General features: G+C 28.1%; 1 protein-coding gene across 1 annotated transcript; it reads right to left on the bottom strand.

Annotated features, from left to right (window-relative positions):
• Positions 1 to 6433: 6433 nt before the first annotated feature.
• Positions 6434 to 18172, bottom strand: LOC113560705 (feline leukemia virus subgroup C receptor-related protein 2-like). The gene is made up of 7 exons (XM_026966740.1): positions 17789 to 18172; positions 14748 to 14972; positions 10835 to 10976; positions 10470 to 10690; positions 10304 to 10407; positions 9153 to 9266; positions 6434 to 7069 (listed from the first exon to the last, which is right to left on the bottom strand). The coding sequence occupies exons 1-7, from the start codon at positions 18074 to 18076 to the stop codon at positions 6772 to 6774; spliced, it is 1392 nt and encodes a 463-aa protein (XP_026822541.1). The 5' UTR covers positions 18077 to 18172; the 3' UTR covers positions 6434 to 6771.
• Positions 18173 to 25259: the final 7087 nt, after the last annotated feature.

The raw sequence follows: 25259 nt of genomic DNA, 5'->3' as shown, positions 1-25259 counted from the left end.
TCAGTCATCGAGCTTTAAAAAAATAGGATTATATTATTATACGAATAATTGTGTTTGGGAAATATTGGAAAAACTATTACGGCCCATCACTAATGAATAATGATGATAGACGGTAGTTGTAAGTGTACCAACTCGTACGGTGTACGCTGCAATGCAATCAAATGTGTATAACAGTTACGTACTTACGTCAATAAATTGATATAACATGTTAATATGTAGAAATCAGTATCACAGAACCGACCAAAAACGATGCTACAACATACTCTATACATTATACGGAAATACTGAATGCACACCGCATTTCGTTTCGTCCGTTCCTCGATAATTTCACGATATGGAGGGGTAGAAAAGAACGACATGATGTATTATAAAAAGACACGTTTTCGTGGTGTCTGAGCAGCTAAGTTATAAATTGAATGAATTTTATTCTTTTATGATGATATAAATATATATATATATATTATAAAGTAACAATAAAGATAATAATAATAACAAGACGTCATACACTCATACCATTATATCTGTATATCATTATGTTTCTACCTACGCAGTACGCATTGCGACTGCTGTGCAGGGGTTCGTGTCTCACACGGACGCAGTTCCGATGCCGTTACGAAATCACGTTGTTGGGTAAGTTACCCACGCGATACGCATTTTCGTGTTATGAAATTATATTACATTTCATTCGACACGTAGTGGAGATTCACAGCTATACATAGTTATACGAGTACACATTGACCATAGCACGCCATCACTACAGTGTATCTGTTCCGTAAACTGTACTTCACTACTTATATTTTATAAATGAGTAAGTATGTTATAACTTATAAGTTATAAGATTGTATACTTTTTGGTCTGGTCTAGTGCCAGACGACCGAGGGCGAGTTCATTACACGCGCGACAATTCCTGTCCAACAATAAATGATAAGTGAAACCTGCAGGCTGCGTTCATACTTAATTTCTATTTACAGAAATATAGAGGTGGTCCTGTTCACTTTTTACTTTAAGGTATTTTTACAGAGAAGATAAGTAAAGTTAAAAACAGGGCAACATTTAAAAAAAAAATTATTTTAGGTATAGTTTAAGTACTACCAAATACAAGTTTATCCGTAAATCGCGATGATTTTTTCAAAGTAACTAAAATTCTTATTTTCTTGTTATTTTTGTTACGAATTCAGCAATAATGTCTTCAAAGTTGTATCATTGTTTTGTAATATCATAGTTGATTTTCATTATTACGACAGAGTCTAATTTTTCTTACGTTAAAGAAGAAACGAACGCGAGTTTTTATACCTAGGTAATATTATGTTTAAATACTTTTAAATTCTTATAGAAAATAAACGTTTATTATTAATATTTTTTGCATAACATTAAAATGTATTTTTTTTTTTGCTATATAGTAGTAAGGAAACTTTTGACATTTTGGGTTTGTATGCTCGTGCATAATCGTATAAATCGGGTTCTGCCTAAATAGATGCATCTTCCCTACCAATAATTTATAGCCGATATATATATATATATAAATATTTATTTGTTTGTATTATACTATACACGGACTCAAATTTTGCCGATAATTGAAATAATATTAGCGTTTATACATTATACATCGGTTCAAAATCAAAACTGATTTTATGGCACTAAGTAGCTTAACTTTGTCCGTCTCATATTAGATGCACGATTATATTATTAGTAATAATTTATTATTATATTTAACAAACGACAGCATATAGTGCAGTATAACGAATTAAAATAGTCTCTACATGTACGTGTTATTTTATTACTGAAGTAAATATAAAGGAATCTGAGAACAAAGAAATGCCACGTCAAAAAAAAAATGTAATTTAAATGTACGAATCATATCCGATGATGATAGAAACATACAATGAACCGTGAGGCATGATATTGATAAATCTCAGTTAAAGTTTTACGATAATATAGTTATTTATACATCATATCACAATCACATGTTTTATTACTGTGGTCTGTGGACCAAGCAGAACTTTAATAATTATTAATTATAAGCGCTTGCTAAATAGCGCACATATTATTTGAATACAATAATAACAATTGTTTTTCGCTGTAAAAATGATCGTGTATTAATTTAGTAGGCATACGGTATACAATAATTCAAGTTTGGAAAAAATAGACTAAATAATAACAAATAACACAAAACAAAGTTTTATTTCTTTAAAACAGGGTTTTTTGTTTTAAACTTTAAAAAAAAAAAATTAAAACAATAATTTGTTTATATTATAGGTATTATTGGTACCTACACACTATACAAAGTATATAACGCAGTAGCTCAAAAACAAATTTAACTCAAATTATAATATAAAAGATTAATACAATTAAAAATATTGCTTGCAAATTGTGTACCTATATGTCCTATATATTAGTTTTATAAACCGTAACCAATACACAAAATATATACCTATTTTATAGAAAAGATTACGATATAATTTAATGTTTTTTTTTTAAACATTGGTTAAACTTTTTCAAATACATGATTAAAATAATTTATTTAAAACACATTTCAACTCTAGACTAATAACACAGTTTTAGTGTTTATCACCTAGTTTTTAAATATATTAATAGAAAATTTAATAAATTCATTAGTTTTTATTTGAAAGTGGATAAAGAATATAAATTAAGTAGGTATTATTTTAATAAAATGTGTGTGTAGTATATATATATGTAGTATATAGTATATAGTATATACTTTTAATTATAGCATATAATATCGCGATTTTGTGCATGGATTGTTGACACTGGATTGATTTTATTTATACCTATTATTAAATTCATGCCATATGTAGAAAATTTGAATTTTATTATTTGATGAAAAATTCAAGTTTCTATATAGTTATTAGTTATTCATTTTTTAATAACAACAAAAAAACAAAATCAATATTAACAAAAAATGGTATTGCGTAAACATTTTTTTCCTTTAAACTTTATACACCGATTGGATCAATAATTGTATTTATTTTACAATATTTTTTAAAAATGTTATTTGTTCATCTTATTACTTTTTGTAACAATAAAAGAAGCTTAGATTTTCAATTTTAATATATTTTTTGGTATGAAAGTGAATCAAATAGGTATTTTGTGGTGTCAAAGGTTAAACATTTTTAATACTTTTTCAACAGTTGGGAAAAATAAAAAAAAATAAATTTAGGAAAATAATGAAAATTTTACATAAAATATACACGGGGGCTTTAAACTTCAACATATTATATCTTACTGTACTTAATCATATTTAAAAAATATTATTTAAATTAATGTTTAGACTATTTATACCATACATTTGACGCCTACCATGTTGTTTATAGTAAAATAAATTATTATAATAACATTGAAAATACATAATAAAATATAGTTTTCTCGTTTTTTTATAATGTAAAAAGCATCTATTCTAACAATTGTATGAATTTTAGAGATGTATATGTAACTATATTATAGATATACTCGTAGATATTTACTTAGTGATCAATTTTGATTAACATCAGCTTAAAATAAAAGTGAAATATATCATGGTTCACGAGTTCATGATATTTGTTCAATATGCAGTTATTACTATGCGTTTATGCAGTAACAGTAATTGTCTAATTATCATTAATCACTAATCAGTATAATACCTATACATGCACTAACCTGTACTCATATAACATTAATTGTATGTAAGTATAGTATTAGTTGTAGTGTATATTTTATACTTTATAACAAATAATTCAAACAAATCCTATTAAATTGTGATTTATGAATTTTGGGTACTTTATATTGTCTTTATCTATATATTAAACAAATTACGTTATTTTTTATTTGGTTGCATGTTATTAATATTATAATTTATAAAAACACGTAGGCAAGTGGATATATCGCTTCTGTTGTACATTAAGTGTCGAGAGTGTGGTCACTATTATGGATATATTAATTTTATTTTATTTGAATTCAATGATTTATATTAGAAAAATGATTCTGAACGGAAACGAACTGTTTTCTTATATTTCATGATATGTTTTTTTATACAATATAGCTATAAAAATCATTATTTAATTATAATAATGAATAGTTTTCTATGAATAATAACAAAATGTAGACTGCTGATAATAGTAATAAAAAAATTATTAGAAAATTAGGCACCTTTACATTTTATAAATATTAAAATAAATAATATTCGTGCAAGTACTATAAGTATGTACTGGATAAAATGGTACATGTATAAATATGACATTTATAGTTGCTTTATTGATTTTATACTTCGATAATTTTGACTATTAAGAGCCGTATTAAATTGAATATATATGTAATGTCTATGTGTTCATATGATTACGACACTATTGCTAGGTACAATATATAATAGGTACCTATTATATATTGTGTATAAAATACAAGTTGCCAAAACCTCAAGAATTTTATCGTTTTTTAAACTAGTGGTTAAACAACGGATGAATTAAAATAGAATGCTGATATGCTACTACAAAAACATATTAACAAATTGGCAGTTTGGCAGCCATTAAAAAAATCGATTTTTAAGAACAACTATTTATATAAACTGTCATCATTTTTGTTGCATTATTGCATAAAGAATTTTATGATAATAATAAAAAAGAAACAACTCAATTGCTAAGTAACATTTTTGCTTTCTGAACAAAATATTATAAAATAATCATTATTATGGTTATAAAACTGACCTTTAAATTAATGGAATGTTATAATTGATATATGTAAAACACTACTAAATTCGTTTTTAATTTTTACGTAAGTACAATGTAAAAGTTAAAAAAGGAATTAGAAAAAATATTAGTGGATATGTTGCCGTCAATGATGATAATTAAGCATTATTCTTGAAAATGGCTGATCTATGTTGACTGACTATTTTTCATATAGACATTGATATTATTGCGGTTATTTTAGAGAATGCTTAACTAAGACAGACAATGATGAAAACAATCTATAAGTAATACATAATTTTTATGATTGGAAAGAAATTATCAATATTGATTAATAACACTATGTAGCCAATGAAAATTTAGTTAATAAAAAACTAACAGGGTTGTTGGCGATTTTTTATAAATTAATTAAATTTTATTCCTGATGGCAAGTCTTTAGAATTATTTACAGCGATCATGTTGTTAAAATGTTTTTAAAATCGCGATTCACTCGTTTTACTAACTTCCTTGATTACTAATCCTCCGCAGATTATTATTTAACACTTTTAAACACTCAGAGTAATGTAACAATTAAAGACAATTATTTTCAGCATGAGCACTGTCAACTAGTCATCATACAGATACAGTGTATTATTTGGTTCGCAGGACTTTCCAAACTCTGGAGTTTCATGAAAGGGCCACAAGGGTTCCGCGTTCCGTCCAAAAATTAAATAAAACTGTTTTTTTTTTTCAAATCAAACATAAAAATATAAATACTATAATGTAATAATTTTATGTTATCAAACTAGGGTTTCGCTAGAAAATATAATCAATTAGAGTTCCGTGACAAAAAAAAAAAAAAAATCGGGAACTTCTGTATTAAACAACAGCCGGATCATATTGTCTTTTACAAAGTCTCATTTTAAGTATTCACTTTAGTACTTTGCTTATTTTAGAAATCAACTTTTCTTTTTGATACTTATTGATAGCTACTGAAACACGTATTCAATGCGTAATACATATCTGTCTGTGTGGCTTTACACTTTGTAGGTATTGCAACAGAATATGCTAAAAAAATATTTATAAAGTAAATATGCTTTAATTAATAATTATAAAAAATAAATGTATAATTTATTGCTTAATTAATAATAAATATGTATATAAAGTAAATATTTTATTCTTTATAAACATTTACAATGTATTATATATTATAATCTGTACTTTAGATAAATTAAGTTGTGCATTAAAAATACAACTATCTTATTATTTTACATCTCTCATTTCTAAATTTTAATAATTATTGATAATTATTATAGTAAGATACTACTTATGTTTTATTATATAATTAGGTACACTTAAATTAGTTACTATTACATATGATAAAGATAGGCAATATATAATAGCATGGTATTAGTATAAACCTACTTGTAGAATAATATGTGCATCTATTGGCCTATTATGTAACATTTAAAATCAATAGCCGTGTTAGTAAACTATTCAGATTCGTATATAAATACTATACAAATAATATTATAAGTATTATTTGATTTCTAAAACACTTAGTTTTATTTTTTCAACTAAAAAAAAAATCTTAACCCTTTGATCGGGTTATCCAAAACATGTTTGAAGATTAAAAACGTTAACAATTCGAAGAATTTCAGTAATTTTTGGATTTAGAGGTCGTACAAACGAGTAGTGTGTAGGATGATAAAGAGTGAAGGGAAGGGAGCAATCGAAAATGAAACGATACCTAGTGCCACGGATAATGGATACCAGCTCTGTATAAAATAATATATTTATTGATTTAAACATCGAAGTTTGTATTCTATATATTATAATATAATATCTGCTCGATGAATTCGGCGCAGGAAACCGTGATGGTTGTCCGTGATCGTGGGCACGTTTGTATGCACATATTTATTTTTCATAAATTTATAATAATAATATATCATATATGTACACAATATTATAATATATAATAATAAAATAATTAAAAATAGATAGAATACATCAATAAATTGAACCGGTAACAATAGAAGAAACAACGGAGACCGTAATAAATAAATATTTTACGTATAATATAATAACATATACCTAATATAATAAAATATTATATTATTCAAAGTCCAAATCCTAATTTTTGTTTGTCTTCGATCGCTTTGTGTGCGGCCTGCCTCTTCAGGTCAGTCGGTATGAATATGGTCAACAAGAGCCCGAAAGTCAGTAATCCGACGATCATCATGTTGGCCGTCAAATCGCCCATGGTGCTGAATACCCAGCTATAAATCGATGTCAAGATGAAGCCAATCAGTTGAGTACCTCCGTTTAATAGACCGCTGGACGTGCCTTCGGGAATTGGGTACGTCAACTCGATGGCTAACTCGTACCCAACGGGTAGATATCCAGTCATAAACAACCTATAATCGTGCACGGTCAAAAATGTTATATTTATATTGTACAATGTACGTACCTAGATATAAATATTATATTAAAGAAAGATTTTATTTTATATCGGTAATAGTAAAATTGTCATTTATAATATGATTTTATACGGATAGTCTAATGTTTTGCACTTTTAAACTTACGAGTGGGGTTCGTATTTGAAGATAATATAAACAATAGAAAAAGTATTTGAAATATGAAAAAGGCAAAATAATCATTTAATATTATATGAAAAAGCAATTAAAAAATGTGCTAACAAATGTAATAGGCTTCCGCAAAATGAACTAATTTGTATAAAAAAAGTTTAAGCGTATATTTAAATAAATTGCCTTCGGAAACCATTGACAGTTTGGGCTTAAAATAATTTTATTCATAGAAAATTATCTTTTGGCGGTAATCGAAAATTTATTGGTATGTATTTCATGCATACATTTTTATACAAATTACTATTTTTTAAATCACCATCGATTGTTGTTTCCCTAATTAAAACCATGATAATTTGTTTGATATTTTCCTATCCTTAATTTAAACCAGGGGCGGCCAAACATTTTTGGCCGCGATCTACTGAAAATATACTTCAACTTTGAGGATCGACTTCCATAAAAAACCTAACCACCATTATTAATTTTTGTGTGTGTAGCCTAAAAATAAATTCTAACACGATCGACCGTTAGGTCGCCCCTGATTTAAACGATATTATAAAAAATTTGGTAAAAAATAAAAGAACTAAACCGTGGTCAACGAATGCGGCCTGATAAGCAATTTTAAATCTAAGGCCTAACCCCCAAGAACACATTTTAAAATATAAGTAGTATAGGTACTTTGATAAATGCTAAATTAACTCTGTTGAATATATTTAAAGCAATAATAAAGGTAAATTTAAGCATATTTTTGACGTATATTAAACAAGCTTTTATCAATTTGTATCAAAAATATGTAAAAAAAAAAGCAAAGACAGGATTTATAGGAAAAGAAAAGCAAAATTAATGTTACATTGGAAATTAAATGAAATACATTTTTATATAAGACTTGTTTTCTATCATTATTAAAAAAGAAATAAAAGAAATCATTTTCCTTTAAATCCGAACCCTACTTATAAGTAGTGATGTTATGAGCTTTGGTTATTGAAGATGAACAGAAATATTCAAATTTTAAATCAAACCTAAACTATAAAACTTATAAAATTCTAAAAACCATAAGAAATATTATGAACATAAAATAATGGAAAATATACAATTATATTGAATTTTCAATTTTGTTATAGGCAGTTCTAACTTCAATAAAATGTTTAGATGTATCATTTTAATACATTTGAAATAAGAGTATAAAATATCAAGTTAAATACTACATCAAAATCCATGAGACCACGTGGTGTTTATCACGGCGGTAATACCACTGAGTAATATACCATGAAACAATGTTGTAATGTTTTATACTTGTAGCTATTTCCTATCGTACAAATTAAAATAGGTATAGATAAGACCTCATACATGCTTTGGACCGAATTCCTTACCTATTAACAAACGAATGAATGAACATTAATAATAATTCAATAATATTACTATATAATATTCAAATATTGGAACAATTATATTTACTAGGTTTACCTAGGTATTGATTAATATTTATTTCGGGTATCGGATACCTTTGCTCCATAAAGCAATATTAAAAAATAAATAAATAATTTTAAGTTAATATTGTTAAGTACTTCTATACTCATTTTAAGAAGAAAAATTATACCAATGTTTTAATTTTTTGTATTGTCCAAAAACAATTTTGCTCTTTAGCATTAAATATACTTTATTTTTTTGAATGATACGCATTATTTAGTATTTCTATAAAAATACCATTACCCAATCAAATTTAATACATATTACTTATTAATATGTATTAGATAATATTTTAATAGAAAAATAAAACTTGCAGGGAAGTTCTGATCACTATATCACTCTCTGATATGTGTCCACCTATGACACGATAATATTATTACCGTTATACTTGATTGTTTAAGATACAACACAATTATAGCGAAATGTTATCTTTGGTATCCAAACTCACCCTAATAATGAAGCTGTAATGTATATTATATAAATAGATTGACCATGTGACAGACTGAACGTATAGATCAACATAGAGATCAAAGTACCGCCATAAATCATCAGGGTCGTCTCTCTGTAAACACGAATCGTAGATTATTAATTATTTTAAGTTTTATTTTTTAGTCATTATATAGAGTTAAAATATATTGCGTAATTAATAAAATGTATAGGTTAAGGTAACATCTATGTTGGATTAGCGATGTTAAGATGAGGTATGCAGTATGCGCTAGATAATATCTATATAAGACATATTATGTCAATTATGCCAGATATACTATGGCGCCAAATATCTATAAATAAAAACCACAAAAATCAAAGATAAGAGATTTAAAAAAAGAATATTACATTGAATATACTATTGTTTTACTTATGGGTTACCTAGGCGATCATTTTAATTAAACGTTTGAGTGATTATTTGACAAATATTTACCGCAAAAATGTAAAATATTTTTTTTAAATCGTCGTCGTGTGAAAAGTATACATTGCTTACGAGTTACTGATAAATACATATTTAATTATTGTTTTTGTTTATATTTGAGTAAATAAAATATTTTAAAATACAATGATAAATTATATTAACGATTATTTATTAATATAAAATTAAAAAGGCACCAATCAAATTTCAATGCGAGTACATCGGTTTATTTAATTTATTCTGTTAATCGTTTTGATTTTATATAATTATTGAAAAATCATGAAATTTACGTATAATAATATGATTATTTTTGAATAATATTTATATATTTTTTCCAATTCACCGAATTAGATAAGTTTTATATCGTTTATATTAAAACGAGTTCTTTTTAAGTTTTTTTTATTATTCAAAGGCGGTCGTTGTACAATTATAAATAATTAATTATAATAACTAATTATATTTAATATTTTGATTTCTCGGGAGTTGTTGATTTTTAGTGATAAATTATTATGACGTGAGGTTAGGACATGTACACTGTATAGAGGTTAACTTATGATTAAATGTTATCGATTAATTATTACACTAGGTACCTAATATTATTAATTGTAAATATTATAGTCTTAGAATATGATATAAATATGTTAGATAAAATGTTACCTATATTGGCTATATTAGTTTATATAATAAGTACTTACTTATAGAGATGTGTTTTATCTAGAATGTAGCCACATATAATCGAACCGCCTAGGCCACATAACACTAACGTGAGGCCAATTCGTCCAACATCTTCTTCGTGACCCTTAAATCAAATAATAAATGCATCATATTAATATGATTTATTTTTAGTTTTAGTTTACTCACCGGGAAATAGAGTAAAATAAATTGGTTGAGCAAAGTTGATATAGCAAAAAACGCACCAACATTAATACCATAAGATATAAGTAATAAAATGTAACCATTGTTTTTTAACAATTCTTTAACCGAGCTCATGAATACGTCTTGTAATATTGCTGGGTCGTCTCTTTTTTTCCTTTGTACAACTTGGGCATTACTTGGTGCTATTTGTGGTTCGGCTTGTATGACTGAATAATATAACGATTGTATTAGGCGTAAGACAATATATATAAATTATTCAATTTGAAAACGTTTACTCAACAATAGCCAATGATTATTAACGATTTATATTTTTAGTTTTAAATTCACACATATTAGTGTATAATACTTACTCCAAATAACTAAAAAGAATACTACAGTATTCAAAATAGCGAAAGATATAAACATTTTCCATAAATCATATCCTATTTCATCTAAGTTATCGCTATCCTGCACTATCATTGGTGGAATTAGGAATCCTAGAGCTGCTCCTAGCTAAAAAAAAAATACGGAATAGATTAAATTCTGACTTATAAGTTTAGTTGCTTAGTTATTATTATATTATAAAAATACATATACACACAAGTTGTAGGTAGTGTATAATATTACCTACATTATATTTTATCATTCTTTAAAACAATATTTTATTTATATTAAAACTTGTATGTACCTAAATAGCTTTCAAATAGCTGAATTACATACATAGAAATAACAATAATTATTAAAAATAAATTGTTAATTAATTAATGTTCATCTATACATACAGTTTTATCAAATTTAAATTTCAAATGTGTTTAAAAGGAAAATGTACGTATGGATTTCCAGTATATTTTGTGAACGGCAGTAAGAACAATATATGATTAAATTATATAAATACATTTGTAATATTGTATATTTTTCATATTCTCTATCACATACATATATGAGCAAATTACAAAGAATCTTGAATTAAATTTTACTTATACAAACAAAAATGTGATCACACATAAATCGAAAAAAAAATAAAAAGTAGTTGTAGGTACAGTTGAAATGTCTATAAATAGCACAAAAAAATCAGAATATTTTGTGAAAAATTTTTATTGTTATTTATTTTTGAATGATAAGAATAAAATTAATAATATGGTTTTGCGTTAAATTTTTTTTCACCCCCGAATACTTTAAAATAAACTTGATTGAATAATTGTTGTATAATTAAAAATATCTATTATGTATTAATCATTAATGTCATAGAAACTTTTAAAAGTTGATTGTTTGGTTGTTCTTTTACACGCGATTTACAAGATTTGAACCTATAGTCGGTTTAATGATGAATATAAATAAATCAAAGGTCTTTGAGATCAACTTTAACTTATCCATATAAAAGTTGAAATTTTATGTCATATAAAAATTAATATGCTACAGGTATAAATAAATAAAACAGTTAAAAAATATTTTGAATTTCTTTAATTTAATAATATTTTCATATTATAATTCTAAATCGATGACAAAATTAAATATTAATAGGCAACCACACATGCATTTAATACAAATGTATTGCTTTTCACATTTTATGGTTTTGTTATTGATATACGGTAGTGCGGCTTAGGTGCTCCTATTATAGCTATGTGGACCCATTTCTATAAACTGTCCCCCTATTCATGGCTTAATATAAATGGACCTAATTTAACCAGATATACATTACCGTTACGAGGGCAATGTCGTTAACACAAATTATGGATATTGGTAACATCCTGTCAAAGGTTCCTTTATGCAAATATAACTACACAATAGTACTGGAAGATAATGTAGTAAAGTCAAGAAATAATGTAAGTAGCAAATGGTACCTTTACTTTCAATTTGTTATAATTTGTAGTGTAATTAATCAAATATTTACTAGATTAGATAAACAGGATGTTATTTTGCTCGTGCTCGCAACATAGTAATTGTGTATATGTCAAAGGTCTATAATAATAGAGTAACAAAATATTTTATCTTTATTTCATTGAATTTTTATACTCTGTAATACATATTAATTAAAAATAAATAACCTAGACGATTAAATTACACGCGTATTATAATTAGAAAGAAGTATAATGAATTAATATAAATCAAGAAAGGTTACTAATTAGTTACTAATTTGATTTAGCCATTTGAATGACAACGGATAATTCATTTTTTTCACAATCTACGAATATAATTCTCATAGGAATAATTGATAAATAACTTATTTTTATATTATGGAATTGTTTAAGTAAACAATCAATTAAATTGAAATGCAATTTATATTCAATTAAAAAATGTTGGATCACTGGTCCATTGATTTGTAAACTATACAAAAGCAAGAACTACTAGGTAGGTATTAGCTTTAGTTGTTGAAATTTTGAATTAAAATTAAAATAATTAGCTTGACAAAATTAAAATCGGGACCATCAGAAATTTTGGATCTAGTAAGTTCTATAAACTTAAATTAAATTATTTATTATTTAATATATTATATGAATGTTTTTTTTTAAATTAATTTAATATAATAGGATTATCTATATATATAATAAAAATGTATCATCGTTTACAATGATTCTTTATTGAATTCAAATTTAACGTATCCATTACGGTAAACTTTTGTAAAAACTGTTTATTGTTTGATTTGCATATCACAGACACTTTGTACAGTGAAAATAATTTGATAATAATTGATAGCGGACACTTGTCTTGTATGTAAAAATAAGCCAGGAAAACTATTTTACAAGATGAGATAAGATTAAATTGTTCAAAATTTTATCCTATAAATATTTCAATTTATACATGACTTAAAATTTACAGTGAATATTTCAAAAATACACAAAGCCTGTACATAGCACAAAAATAAAACTATTACAAAACTTATTGCATACTCAAGTTTATATGACTCACAATTTTATTGTTCACACAAACTCATCATTTTTAAAAACCAATAATTTTAAGTATTTATAATATGTATGTATATATATTATTATCTTATGATATTAATAACTATTTATTTATTTATGTTAGAAATTTACAATAACACTATATGGTTACCTATCTACTTAAATGTGTAATAATAAATTATGTAAAATGCATTTATTTTTTTCTACCTGAAAACTAAAAAACTTAAAATAGTATAAATTGACCGCTACGTTGACTGTCGTGTTACTACCTATAATAATACAATCTGTCTGCGGTTTTCATTTTTTCTATGTGATCGTACTGCAGTGTCCTACAAGGCTACAACCATCCATTACAGTGACCTACTCAATGAAGAGGTACACTCGATATTTACAACTACACAGCAGTACAACTTCCTCGACTTTTTTATGAATAGATAGAATATTTTTTATATTGTGAATGAAATTAATGATTTTTTTATTACTTGTTAAATGAAACTGAGCAAAATATTGCGTCACAACGTTATGGAAAGTTCCAACTAACTGGTGGTATTATAATTATTAAAATTAACCATTATTGGTAATATTATTAATTATGGCTTGAGATATATTTTATATCCAATTCAAAGAATAGTGGACATTTTAAAAATAAAAAAAAAATTAAGAAGTACATTTTTAAAATATAATTCTTGCAGGATAGGTAGTTGTTATTATCTAATTTACTCAAAAATTTAATTTGTTGAATTATAGATTAATAATAAATATAAAATTAATTAATCTATGGCCTTGTCATTTTATCATGTATTATTATTTTGATATATTTTGTCGATATTTAGTTCGCTTAGATGTAAAAAAGGTTATTGATCCCGACGAAATAATCGAATATTTATAGGTGTAATATTAATGGCACATTTTTGTTGAGTATACAAGGTAACTATGTGTCTATGTTATTTCTTATATAATTGTTATACGAATATAGTACTTAATACAATACTTAATATTTATAGAGTGTGGGTTATTGTATTTTTCACCGTGTTTCTAAATATTATCAAGTTCACTAAAAACACGACGACCCATACCACCCTGTATTTATGAATATTTGACAAGTCAAGAGTGATTGATGTGCGGTACTGTAGTATGATTACACCACAACAACTACGACTATAAATATTTATCTAAGCTGTCAGTATTCTAAAATGTTTTTAACATTATTTGTTTAGTGTATAATAGAATTACCGTTCATAATACTACGAAAAATAATATTTTTTATTATAAAATAAAATAATTTAATTTCGAGTTACATACATTTTATATGTGGGTTTTTATTAATATAATGTATCTTACAAATGTATATCTGTCTCAAAAGAGATTAAGACACATTTACCTGGTTGCCGAAAACTCCTAAAGAACAAGCGGTGGAAACTTCTGTTGATCCAAACCAAACCGCTGCTAATCTGGAAGGTAAACTCAGTATGAATGCTTGTGAACACGCCACCAAACCTTGTCCAAGCAGCGTTATCAAAAATCGACCTGGCACAGCAGAAAGAACTTTAATCCACGCGCCTAGACATGTGCCAGCAGCTCCCATCACCATCGTCACCTTGAGACCCTAAAATATAATTACAACTTACAAGCAAATGTGTAACAATACAGTCTATTCGTATGTATATAACACCCGTTTTAGGTTTATTTGTTATTGGCAAAACTATTTTATAACTTTGCAATACTTTCAATTTTTTAGATTTCTATTAAATATAATTTCTAGTGTAAAATATATAACCAAACAGCAAGTACCCAAGTGAAATTTGCATTGATTTTTGAACATTTAATGTATAAGTAATGTATGATTTTATGAGTATTTAATATGAATTTAAATTGGAATTTAGAGACTTTCGTATCCATAAGAATATAAGATTATTTAAATAATTACACAGCAATATAACAATATACTTAACTTAAATTATTTTTGAGCTGAAACCATATATATAAAGAATACATTTATTAAACAATAGGTATAATTAAATTAGTATTTGTAATTTAATAATTATATTGTGCAGTCAATTGATAATCCTGAAAAATGTAATTAATTAATTTAAAAAGTTTGTTTGTCCTTGTGCAATTTGGACTATAGTCTCATTTACATGATACGTGCCGCGAGCCACGTGTTATCACGTAGTTTCTGATTCAATTTAATATGCGTTTTTCAATATTTTAATTTTTCTTCTACGAATGCGACCATTAAAAAGAGTTTAAAGTCAAATATTTCCTACTAGAAAACGCATAACTATTAAACAATAATTATTTATTTTATTGTAATAGTTGATATTTTGCATATTTGGAGGTTATTATATATATTAAGAATTATACTGTATGGTACCACATTAGCATAAATTAACGATTTTTTTTAAATTTATGAATATTTGTAACGAATAAATTGTCAAGAGTGTAAAAGTTTAAATTTAAATTTACTGTTTAGGTATCAGTCGTTAAATTTAAAGTTCGGTTTGAACGTAGCAAAAATAACTTTTTTGACAGAGAAAGCTACTTGTACGCACGAGTATAATATAATATTATAGTACATTATATCTAATATATAATTTAAAAAATCTTAGTTACAATTAATAACGCTGGAACAATCTGTCAACCAGAAATTTTCGGTCCAGTTCAATCAAAATATTATGTACCTACTTAATGTAGTAAAATGTAGTGTCACTTCATATCAAACGTTAAGAAATCACAATGATCTCCGTCACTAAACTCGCTAGTAACAAAACTGTATCTACTGTCCACCATGTCTTTCATTACAAGCTGTCGTCAAAAGAAACAACGTAAAATTAAAAAGTATCCTCACATGCAAAATCTCCAATAATTAGATTACACAAGGACGGATACAGTGGTCCTAAACGGGGGAGGGGACAATTTGTTAGTTATTAGCTAAAAAAAGGTCATCATCTAAAACTTTGTTGGATTATATGATACTTTTTTTTGTGAACGGGGGGGGGGGGGTTGCCTCCCTTATATCCGCCGGTGAGATTACACTCCTAAATACTAATACCAATCTCGACGATCAATTCAGAAACTGAGCCAGTTTTTATTTATACATCTAAGACTTTGAAAATATACTAACAAGGAAGATATATTAAAATGTATACCGGACTCTTCAAAATCGAAAGTAATGTGGAAATCGCTATTGTAAATAATGAGGAAGCTATACATACAAGCTTACACCAAAATTACATATAGCTATATATTTCCGTGTATGCTGAATCAACTGCTGTTATACAACTCTTTGAATATGTACTTCAAAATCAAGAAGATAACGTATCATCCTAAGCGACTCCTCGAGCACAATCACAAGTAGTGCGATTAACACGCATAAACCTAACGAATAATAATGTAGTAAAGCAAATTATTCATCGTAATTACATCAAAGGAGACTTAATAACATTATTAATATCGGTATCATGTTACTCGCCGATTAACGGTATAGAAATGGCCAAAATAGGTAGACACCAAGAATAAAGCAATCTGTACCGATGCACTGTCGTAGAAATATTACACTTATGATCTTTCACGATACTAAAATAATGTCAAAACTAAATATCTCACAGTTATGGCAAATCCTTAGGTCAAGACTAAAATCTAAATTATTAAACGAAATAAATCTCATTACTCTTTACAAATACTACGAGTACTATTCTCTATAACGACCATTCGCACGAGTGTTCTTCTGCGGGAGAATAACAGATCACATATTTTAGTCGCCCACACACGGATACACCTGCTATGTCTCGCGAAGAGCCTCCACTACAGATATGATGCCCACCAAACACATACTCAGAAAATGCGAACATTTATGCCGTAGTATCGTGAATCAAGAGACATATCCAACGGATTATTCGAAAATATATCATTTGAAACGCTGGAATCGAACCTTCCAATTATTGCCAACTTACTCTTTAAACTGGAACTGAATTACCGATTGAGTGATTTAGTGTGAAGTACTACAACATTTACATTTATTTGTTTATTTTAAAAAATGTGTAATTTCCTATGGCGATGGTGTCGAGGGTTGTTCTAAAGACGATTATATTAATTATGTCACATCGCTCGGATCTACCAGCTAATGAAATGTATATAATATTATTTAACGGGTATTACGGGGCGCGTTTAGTTGCAGATTCACCCTCCCCCCCACAAGGTCCAAAACCAATTTATGTGAGGGGGTGGAAACGTCGTCAGTGTGGTCTACGATCATAATCGATCGTCAGATTTCTATCGAAATACTATTGTACAATGACTTGTGCACTGTAATACACACACGGACGGAAGTATGACAAAGTTTCTGATTCCGGTGTTCAATAGTCGTCATCGACGGCTGCAGTATTTCAACGCATATTAACGACCGCAATACAACGCACTAACCAGTCGGTCAAGAATCCAGGACGCCGGTACGACCAGGGGCACGTACACGATCATGTATATGGTGGACGTGGTGTCTATGGCGAAGTTTGACACGCCGTAGAACTTCACCATGATGTTGGATATGATGCTGTACTGTATCCAGTGCACGGCGTTGGCCATGGAGTACAGCATGTACACGACCAGTATTATCCACCGGGCCTTGTACAGCCTCAGGTCGTCCAGCTGGAGGCTCGTCGACCCCGGCCCCGGCTTATCAACTTTTTGCATAACCGAAGCGAAATCGGCCATCGCTGTACGTGCGTCTGACTGAATGCTCCGTCGTATCGCATCAATGCGAACGGGCACGGATAATATTCGCGACTGCGGCGGGATCGTCTCGCGATCGTGTCCGTATATAACCGTTTTAAACGGTCACAATCACGGTCGGTTATCGCAGTACCAATTTATAAATCACACATCGCGTGGAGGGGGGGGAGGGGATTCGGCTGATTTCATCTAACCGGACAAAAAAAAAAAAAAATTAATTTGGGATGTATTAATAATGATTACAAGACCGATATTAGGTGCGGATATATCAAGTCACAAAATAAAACGTACGTTTATATATATACTTATAGTTGTTGGGCCATGTTTTGACGCGGATAATGTGGCATATGTGTATAGCGTGAGGCATTATGATGCAGTAAGAAATTAGACGACGTATACAACCACACTATATTATAATATTGAGGTAATGACGTTTATAGTGAACTAACTTTCAGAGATTACAGATAATATGTACGAAGAGAGTTACATTCATAAACCATAAAAAAATTTCCAAAAATTTATAAAATGTTATACAATTTTTTCAATGATATTATTATTATAAAATCACGTGTTTAACATACAAGAATTTCTGTTTCAACGATCAGCGCTTGTTAATATCTACTAATCGTTTATAATAAAAAATAATTATTGACGATTACTGTTCTAGTATTTTATGTGTAGTAAAATAAATGTTAAAATTAATTAAAACTAGAAAATAATCGGTAGGATAGTAAATGTAAAATTATGTAACATGTACAATGTAATAAATTCTGATGAATGACATTAATAACAAAAAACAATTTAATAGGTTTAAAAAGAAATTAAATTGAAATTTGCACATTGTAGTCCTAGAAGTATAAATATAGGCAAACAAATAAACATAATATAAAAAAAAAGTAAATTGGTATTAACCGTTGACAGATAGCGCCACATAAATTTATTTTGAGCGAACTAAGACTCCCCCGGTCGTCGATAATAATATTTTATTATAATCTACCAATGAAAAGCAAAACAGTAGGTATACAAAGACTAATAATATTGTTGCACACTCGTCTCACTTTGGTTATTCGACGCAGGATAGTAGTTTATTTTATTATAAATCAGAACACGATATTACGATGATAAATTATAAATTTAAAAAAAACCAGTAGATTTAGTTTTATTATATAGTTAGGGTACGGACATAGAGATGCGTGTCATTCCTTCATATTATTCCCATATGGCCCCATATGACACAGGTAATGTTTATATTATTTATAGTACTACTTAAAAACGTGAGGCGTTTATAAAATTAATTATGATTATACATTTTAAATACTCATTAAATACCTAAATCCTTTATTCAAATTTAAAAAGCAAATAATAAATTTAATTAGATTTTTAAATTACCTAATTTTTTTTTTTTAAATTATTATGATAACTGGTTAGTGGTTAGCGTAATATTATGATTTAAGTAATAACTAAAATTTTTTCAACTGTGGTAAGGGACACCATTTGCATAAATTTGTTGTCCGCCGCTTTTCTCATACACGCTTCAAAGGCTCATTAATAATAATAAGAAAATTAAAGAAACAATTATTATTGTATGATTAATTTAAAATCTAATGTCACAAAATGTATAATGAATTAATAAATTATTATTAATTATTGTCCTGCACAGTTTTATCATAAAATAATAATTTTTTGGTTTTTATTTGTTTTGTTTGTAATTTATTGTTGTTTAATTCATACAAATTATATTACAGAATAATTTAATTTGCATCGATAATGGACAATGGCGCATGATAAATAATAATTAATAATGTTATTATAAGTTATAATATTATAAGCTATTTACCGTTTTTAAATCAAAATGAAAACTATCGACTTACAATATTGCCAAACTAATCACTAATAATTAAATTTTAAAAAATCGTAATGTTTTTTTAATAAATTTCATGCTTATGTAATCAATTAAAAGGGATGTACTGGCAGCTAGTGGAACCACTTGTTAACATCTTTATTTTTAATTTGTCGGAAAAATTACCTGTTGAAGACCCTTTGAATTTTTGAAGTCAGTAGTGGGCATTTTTTTTATCAATGTAAAATCGAATATTTTAATTATTTCAAATATTCATATTTTTGAATAAGTTAAAAACCTAAGCACTCGCGCACGCGTGTACATTGTACAGTGTACTAAACACTTGAACGACGTATAATATTTTTCCGGTCGAGTTATATAATAGTGAATAGAATATAGACGTCTAAGAAATATACTTTCATTATGATGAACGCGTGCGATAAGGACCTGCATGAATTATTATTTATTATATTAGTTTTAGTCAATAGTAAGGACATTTTTTTTTTTTTTTTAAAGAAGTTGTCTGTGGGTGTCTGAAACACGTATAAGTACAGCATTTTCTGAGCGTACTGCCGTGCATGCAAATATCGTCTAACCACGGTTGTAGTCGTCACACACACACACACACACACACACATATATATATTTTATAAAGTTGTCTGCTGTTATATACATATATATGTACACGTAGAGTACGTCTGAAGGCAACGGAGTTTGATTAAACGATGTGTGTCGTCGTCCGTATAGGTGGCAATAAAATGCGCAATATATGATGTGTATTATATCCAAAGTTCGGTTTCGCGAACACATGCGCCCCACTAATACCTATATAATATATATATATATATATTATTATATTTGCCAGTTATTCAAACATTCTGGAGATTCTTGGACGGAAACGATTTTAATATATCACCTTTGGACTGTAAGGAATATATAATATATGTATATAAAGTGTGTGCTTGTATATATATACATATATTATGTGTATTAGATACGCACATATACACCGCAGTCGCGTGCATATATCCGGAATCCTATTCGTCTTTCACTACGTCCGGACTATTCCCCGCATATACCTACCTATATCCCCATATATATCAATCTATATTATATTATTATATATACACGTATAATATGCGCTCGTGTGACTTCCAACGGAACAAACGGCACATCGGCAAACCATCAGCATCACGATATACTATATTATAATATTATAAGTATACCGTAAACGCGCTTGGCAACGCATTTGAACGTTATAGTTTTATTATTTATTTTCGTATAATAGTAGGTACTGCATTACTCGTGTATACATATTATATGCATTAAAATAAAAATATTAAAATCTACGTATGCAATGTGTATACAGTGGATTTCGTCTAATGTGGATACTGGTTAATACGGGCAAAATCGTTTGGTCCCAATTCCAATGTATATTAACGAAGTTAAAAAAAAAAAACCGCATAATATGTGAACTCAACTAGGTAAGCAATATTTATTTATTATAGCGTTAGAATATATTGTATATTATGTATTTAAAATCGATTAATATAATTGGGTTTCGTCGTATCTTTATTTGTATAAACTTAAGTTATAATTTTTGATAAGAATTAGTGGTTGTCTTAAAATTGTAAACATACCATAAAATTAGAACTGTTGTCTCCTCTACAAGCCTAGGCTTTTGGAGACAATCATTTACAATTTTTTTTTTGCTTGTATAATGTATGTAAATTTTTTTTCTTAAATGCAATAAAGTTATTATTATTGCCATTATTATTTTTGAGATTGTGTTTTTTAAAAGTAATACAAATCATTGTTTACCTCAATCCAACCTTTAGATATAGGTATCATCAACAACTTTAAAATGGGGTATAGATTAAAGCTGATTAATTTTATTCTTGAAAAGATTGTGGAGAAAATTCATCTATAACAGATGACACTGTTAACAAAATAAGAGGAAAAATAAATATATTTGTGCAAACTGTATAACTGCAACTGTGAGAAGTTAGCTGCACAACGACGATGAATTATTGTTTTGCTCATTGTGAAATTTCTAATTTTTATTTTGGTCCACAGCCGAGTTTACTTCAGAATTGAATGAACAATAATTTTACCTGTTCAAAACCATAACTAGTTCGAAAATATTGATGACAATGTTTCTTGCTTTGATGTTGTAATGAAGACGTTTGGAAACTTGTAATACAAAACGTTTTTTTAAAAAGGTTAGGTTTCGAATGGCGTGTTTTATAATATTCTCGCAAACATCAAATTTCAAAAAAATCAATTTTTACTATTGATGAGGGGCTGACGAGACCTGTTGCTGTCCGTTTCCGTGTATTTATATTCTATTTTACGTAATTTTATAGGGGAAGAACTGTTGTATGAATTTCAAAACTTAGCTTGTATGTTCACGGACATGATTTATATTCACAGAAAAAAAAATTTGAAAAAGTTAATTTTTAAAATCAATATGGGGTCTGACAAGACCTGTTGATAGTCGTTTTCGTGTACATATTTTTAATTTTACATAATTTTATGGGGAAATGATTGTCATCGTGCATATTTAAAAACTTAGGTTACACGTAACACGTAAGCGTACATTATAAGTTATATTCGTAAAAATAAAAAAATGTTGATGATTTTAATTTTCGCTAGAAAAGGACTGAAAATATTCATTTCTGGCCGATTCATATAATTTTGAATTCGCGTGGGGTGGAGGTATTAACTAGTACGCGATAACAACTTTAATATAAAAATTATAAATTACGTAAAAAAAAAAAATAATATATAATCGAAGAGGTTAAAACACCACAGCGTCAACGACGAAAATAATACCGCGAGCAAATATAGTACATTGTATACGTCTGATCATCCGGATAAAATGTGTACTTATAATAAATTACGCTACGGTCGCGGTTGTGCGTGTGGACAATCGTAATTGACGTCTGTCAGTCGTCCAGTCCGACAAAAACGCGGTTTTCTCGTACTCTTAAACGGTTTTCGTGACCGTGTGCAACGTTAAGTGCGGTACTACGAAATCCCGGCGAATCGAGTTTTGAATCGTAACGTTTGCGACTTAGCGAATTTCCGGTCCGACAAAAAGCGTCATCTGGAGTTTCTCGAGGGCGAAGTTCCGACGAATAATACCATAACATTAATCGTCTCGTCGTTATACGATCACTGTTTATTGTAGTTGCACATTTGTTCCAAGCTGGTCGTCCAATTGTAAATTAAAGCGATCGTATTCGAAATCAAACGCATATTACGCATACTATACTATACGCGGTACGGAATTATTGAGTAATTATTATTTTTATTATATGTGTAATGCTGTTTTTTTTGTTTGCAGACATAGCGGTAATATATACGTGGCTTATACGGCAGTTTTGCATTGAGACGACGCTGCAGTACCGTTTAAAATCGACGTTCTGCAAGCACAGACTATACCGCCGAGTCGGGTACGTTGTCTAGCATTTTTGATTGTCGGCCGTCGGCTGTTGCCCATAACAGCTTCAGCATAATATTTTCGGCAAATTCAGCATTTAACGAGCTAACTAAAACGATATACAGATGACAGTTACTGTATAATAATATTATTGTGTCTACATTTTTGTTGTATTTGTCCTGACCGCGATAACACGGGTTGTATCGGGCTGTAATGATGCGTTTTTTTTTTTACGAATTCATGTATAAATCGATTTTTTTTCTATCAAACTAACTACTTTTGAAATATATATTTAATTTTAAGTTTTTTTTTTTAAAAAGAGTTGGTATATTTCTATAGTTTATATATTTTTAAACGTATACGCGCTATATGTACGAAATCCGAAGAGATATAAGTACAGAAATTTTAGGTGTATCGGGCAAGTATGCTGCTGTATGTCATTGTACTGGTTGCACTTGCGATACTCGCGACGCTAGTAGGCAAACGTATTTATATAGTATAATGAGGTACCTATTAATCCATTATTCGTGCACATCATTGCATGGCATTCGAATTTTGGTGCACTGCAGTTTGCACGACGATTTCGCAGTTGTATATGTAATGACCCAAAGTTGTCCGAAAGGGGTTGGTATATTTTATGATATGGTCCGCGAGGGGATAGATCCGACCAATGAACGGCAACAAAATGGAGAACGTTACAGTGTAACGTTATTCGAAAGGAAGGCGCGTGCGGCTCGCACAAGCGCACACGGCGGCGTTTTCATACAACATAACGGTTACAGAGTAAGTATAATGTATGCGATGCGAACCTGAGTTGCGCATAGAATCATAATATCCGAATACAGATATTTCTTCTACTGTAATACATTATTCACTCGTTAATAATACATACTCGTTGGTATCAGTATAATGTATGCGTTCAAGTTGAAATTATTGTAAGTAAGTATAGATGCCGAATAATATCGTAAATAAACCCGATACCGTGAATAATGAATATAGATAACTGTGTACAGCGAAACTAAATGCATACATTCTTATAAGATCAAAAACAATTTTTTCAGAGTACAGACCTTATAAAACCAGACAAATAAAAATAGCAAAAATATACTCTTAAATCATATAGTTGAACTTCCATAAGTAAAATAAAAATAAATAGAAGACATTTATGCAGCATAATGTAACGTCAGCTGTAGACTGTATAGTGTCCTATTTAATTTTCTTGTTTTTATACTTTAAATAGATTATTTTTACAACTACGTAGGTCGTTCACAATAGTGGATTATAATTAGAAATTTTAATTTATAATCTAAACTTTTCTCTGATTAAGTTCTGTAGAAATTCTATAAAATATGTAAAATGTAGATATCTGTATAAACCTTTTGTGTACTATTTTATTTCAAATACTCGTTGAAAATGCAAATTAAATTAAAATCAAAAATTATTTAGTCATGTACAATATATGTAAAAATAATAGTTATTTTATCATTTCGCTCGCATTGTAATTATCAAAGAGCTTTATTTGACGTGGAAAAAAGTAGATTATTAATTTGTTTGTTATTTATTATATTTTTGTAATCGTCATGAATAATACTTTGTTTAAAATAATTTTTTTAATACGTACCTGTTAAGATATATCGTATAATGGTATTTTCACTTCAAAGTTGAATTTATTGTTTATCTTTGTACAGAATAAGAATGCTATATACCGCGTACCGAACTATATTATTGTTCTCGTTTTCAATTGTACGATTCGTGTTTACTACTTATAAACAATTGATTATATATACAACTCGTCGTAATTTCACAACGAGACATAATCAATAATGTTACTAACCTATAACAAAATAATACTGTTTTTTTTTTTTTTTTAATTTTAATGC

Source organism: Rhopalosiphum maidis, chromosome 1 (genome assembly GCF_003676215.2).
Source record: "Rhopalosiphum maidis isolate BTI-1 chromosome 1, ASM367621v3, whole genome shotgun sequence".
Lineage (NCBI taxonomy): Eukaryota > Metazoa > Arthropoda > Insecta > Hemiptera > Aphididae > Rhopalosiphum > Rhopalosiphum maidis.
Note: the sequence above shows the minus strand (reverse complement) of the source record. Positions and strands in the feature narration are given on the sequence as shown.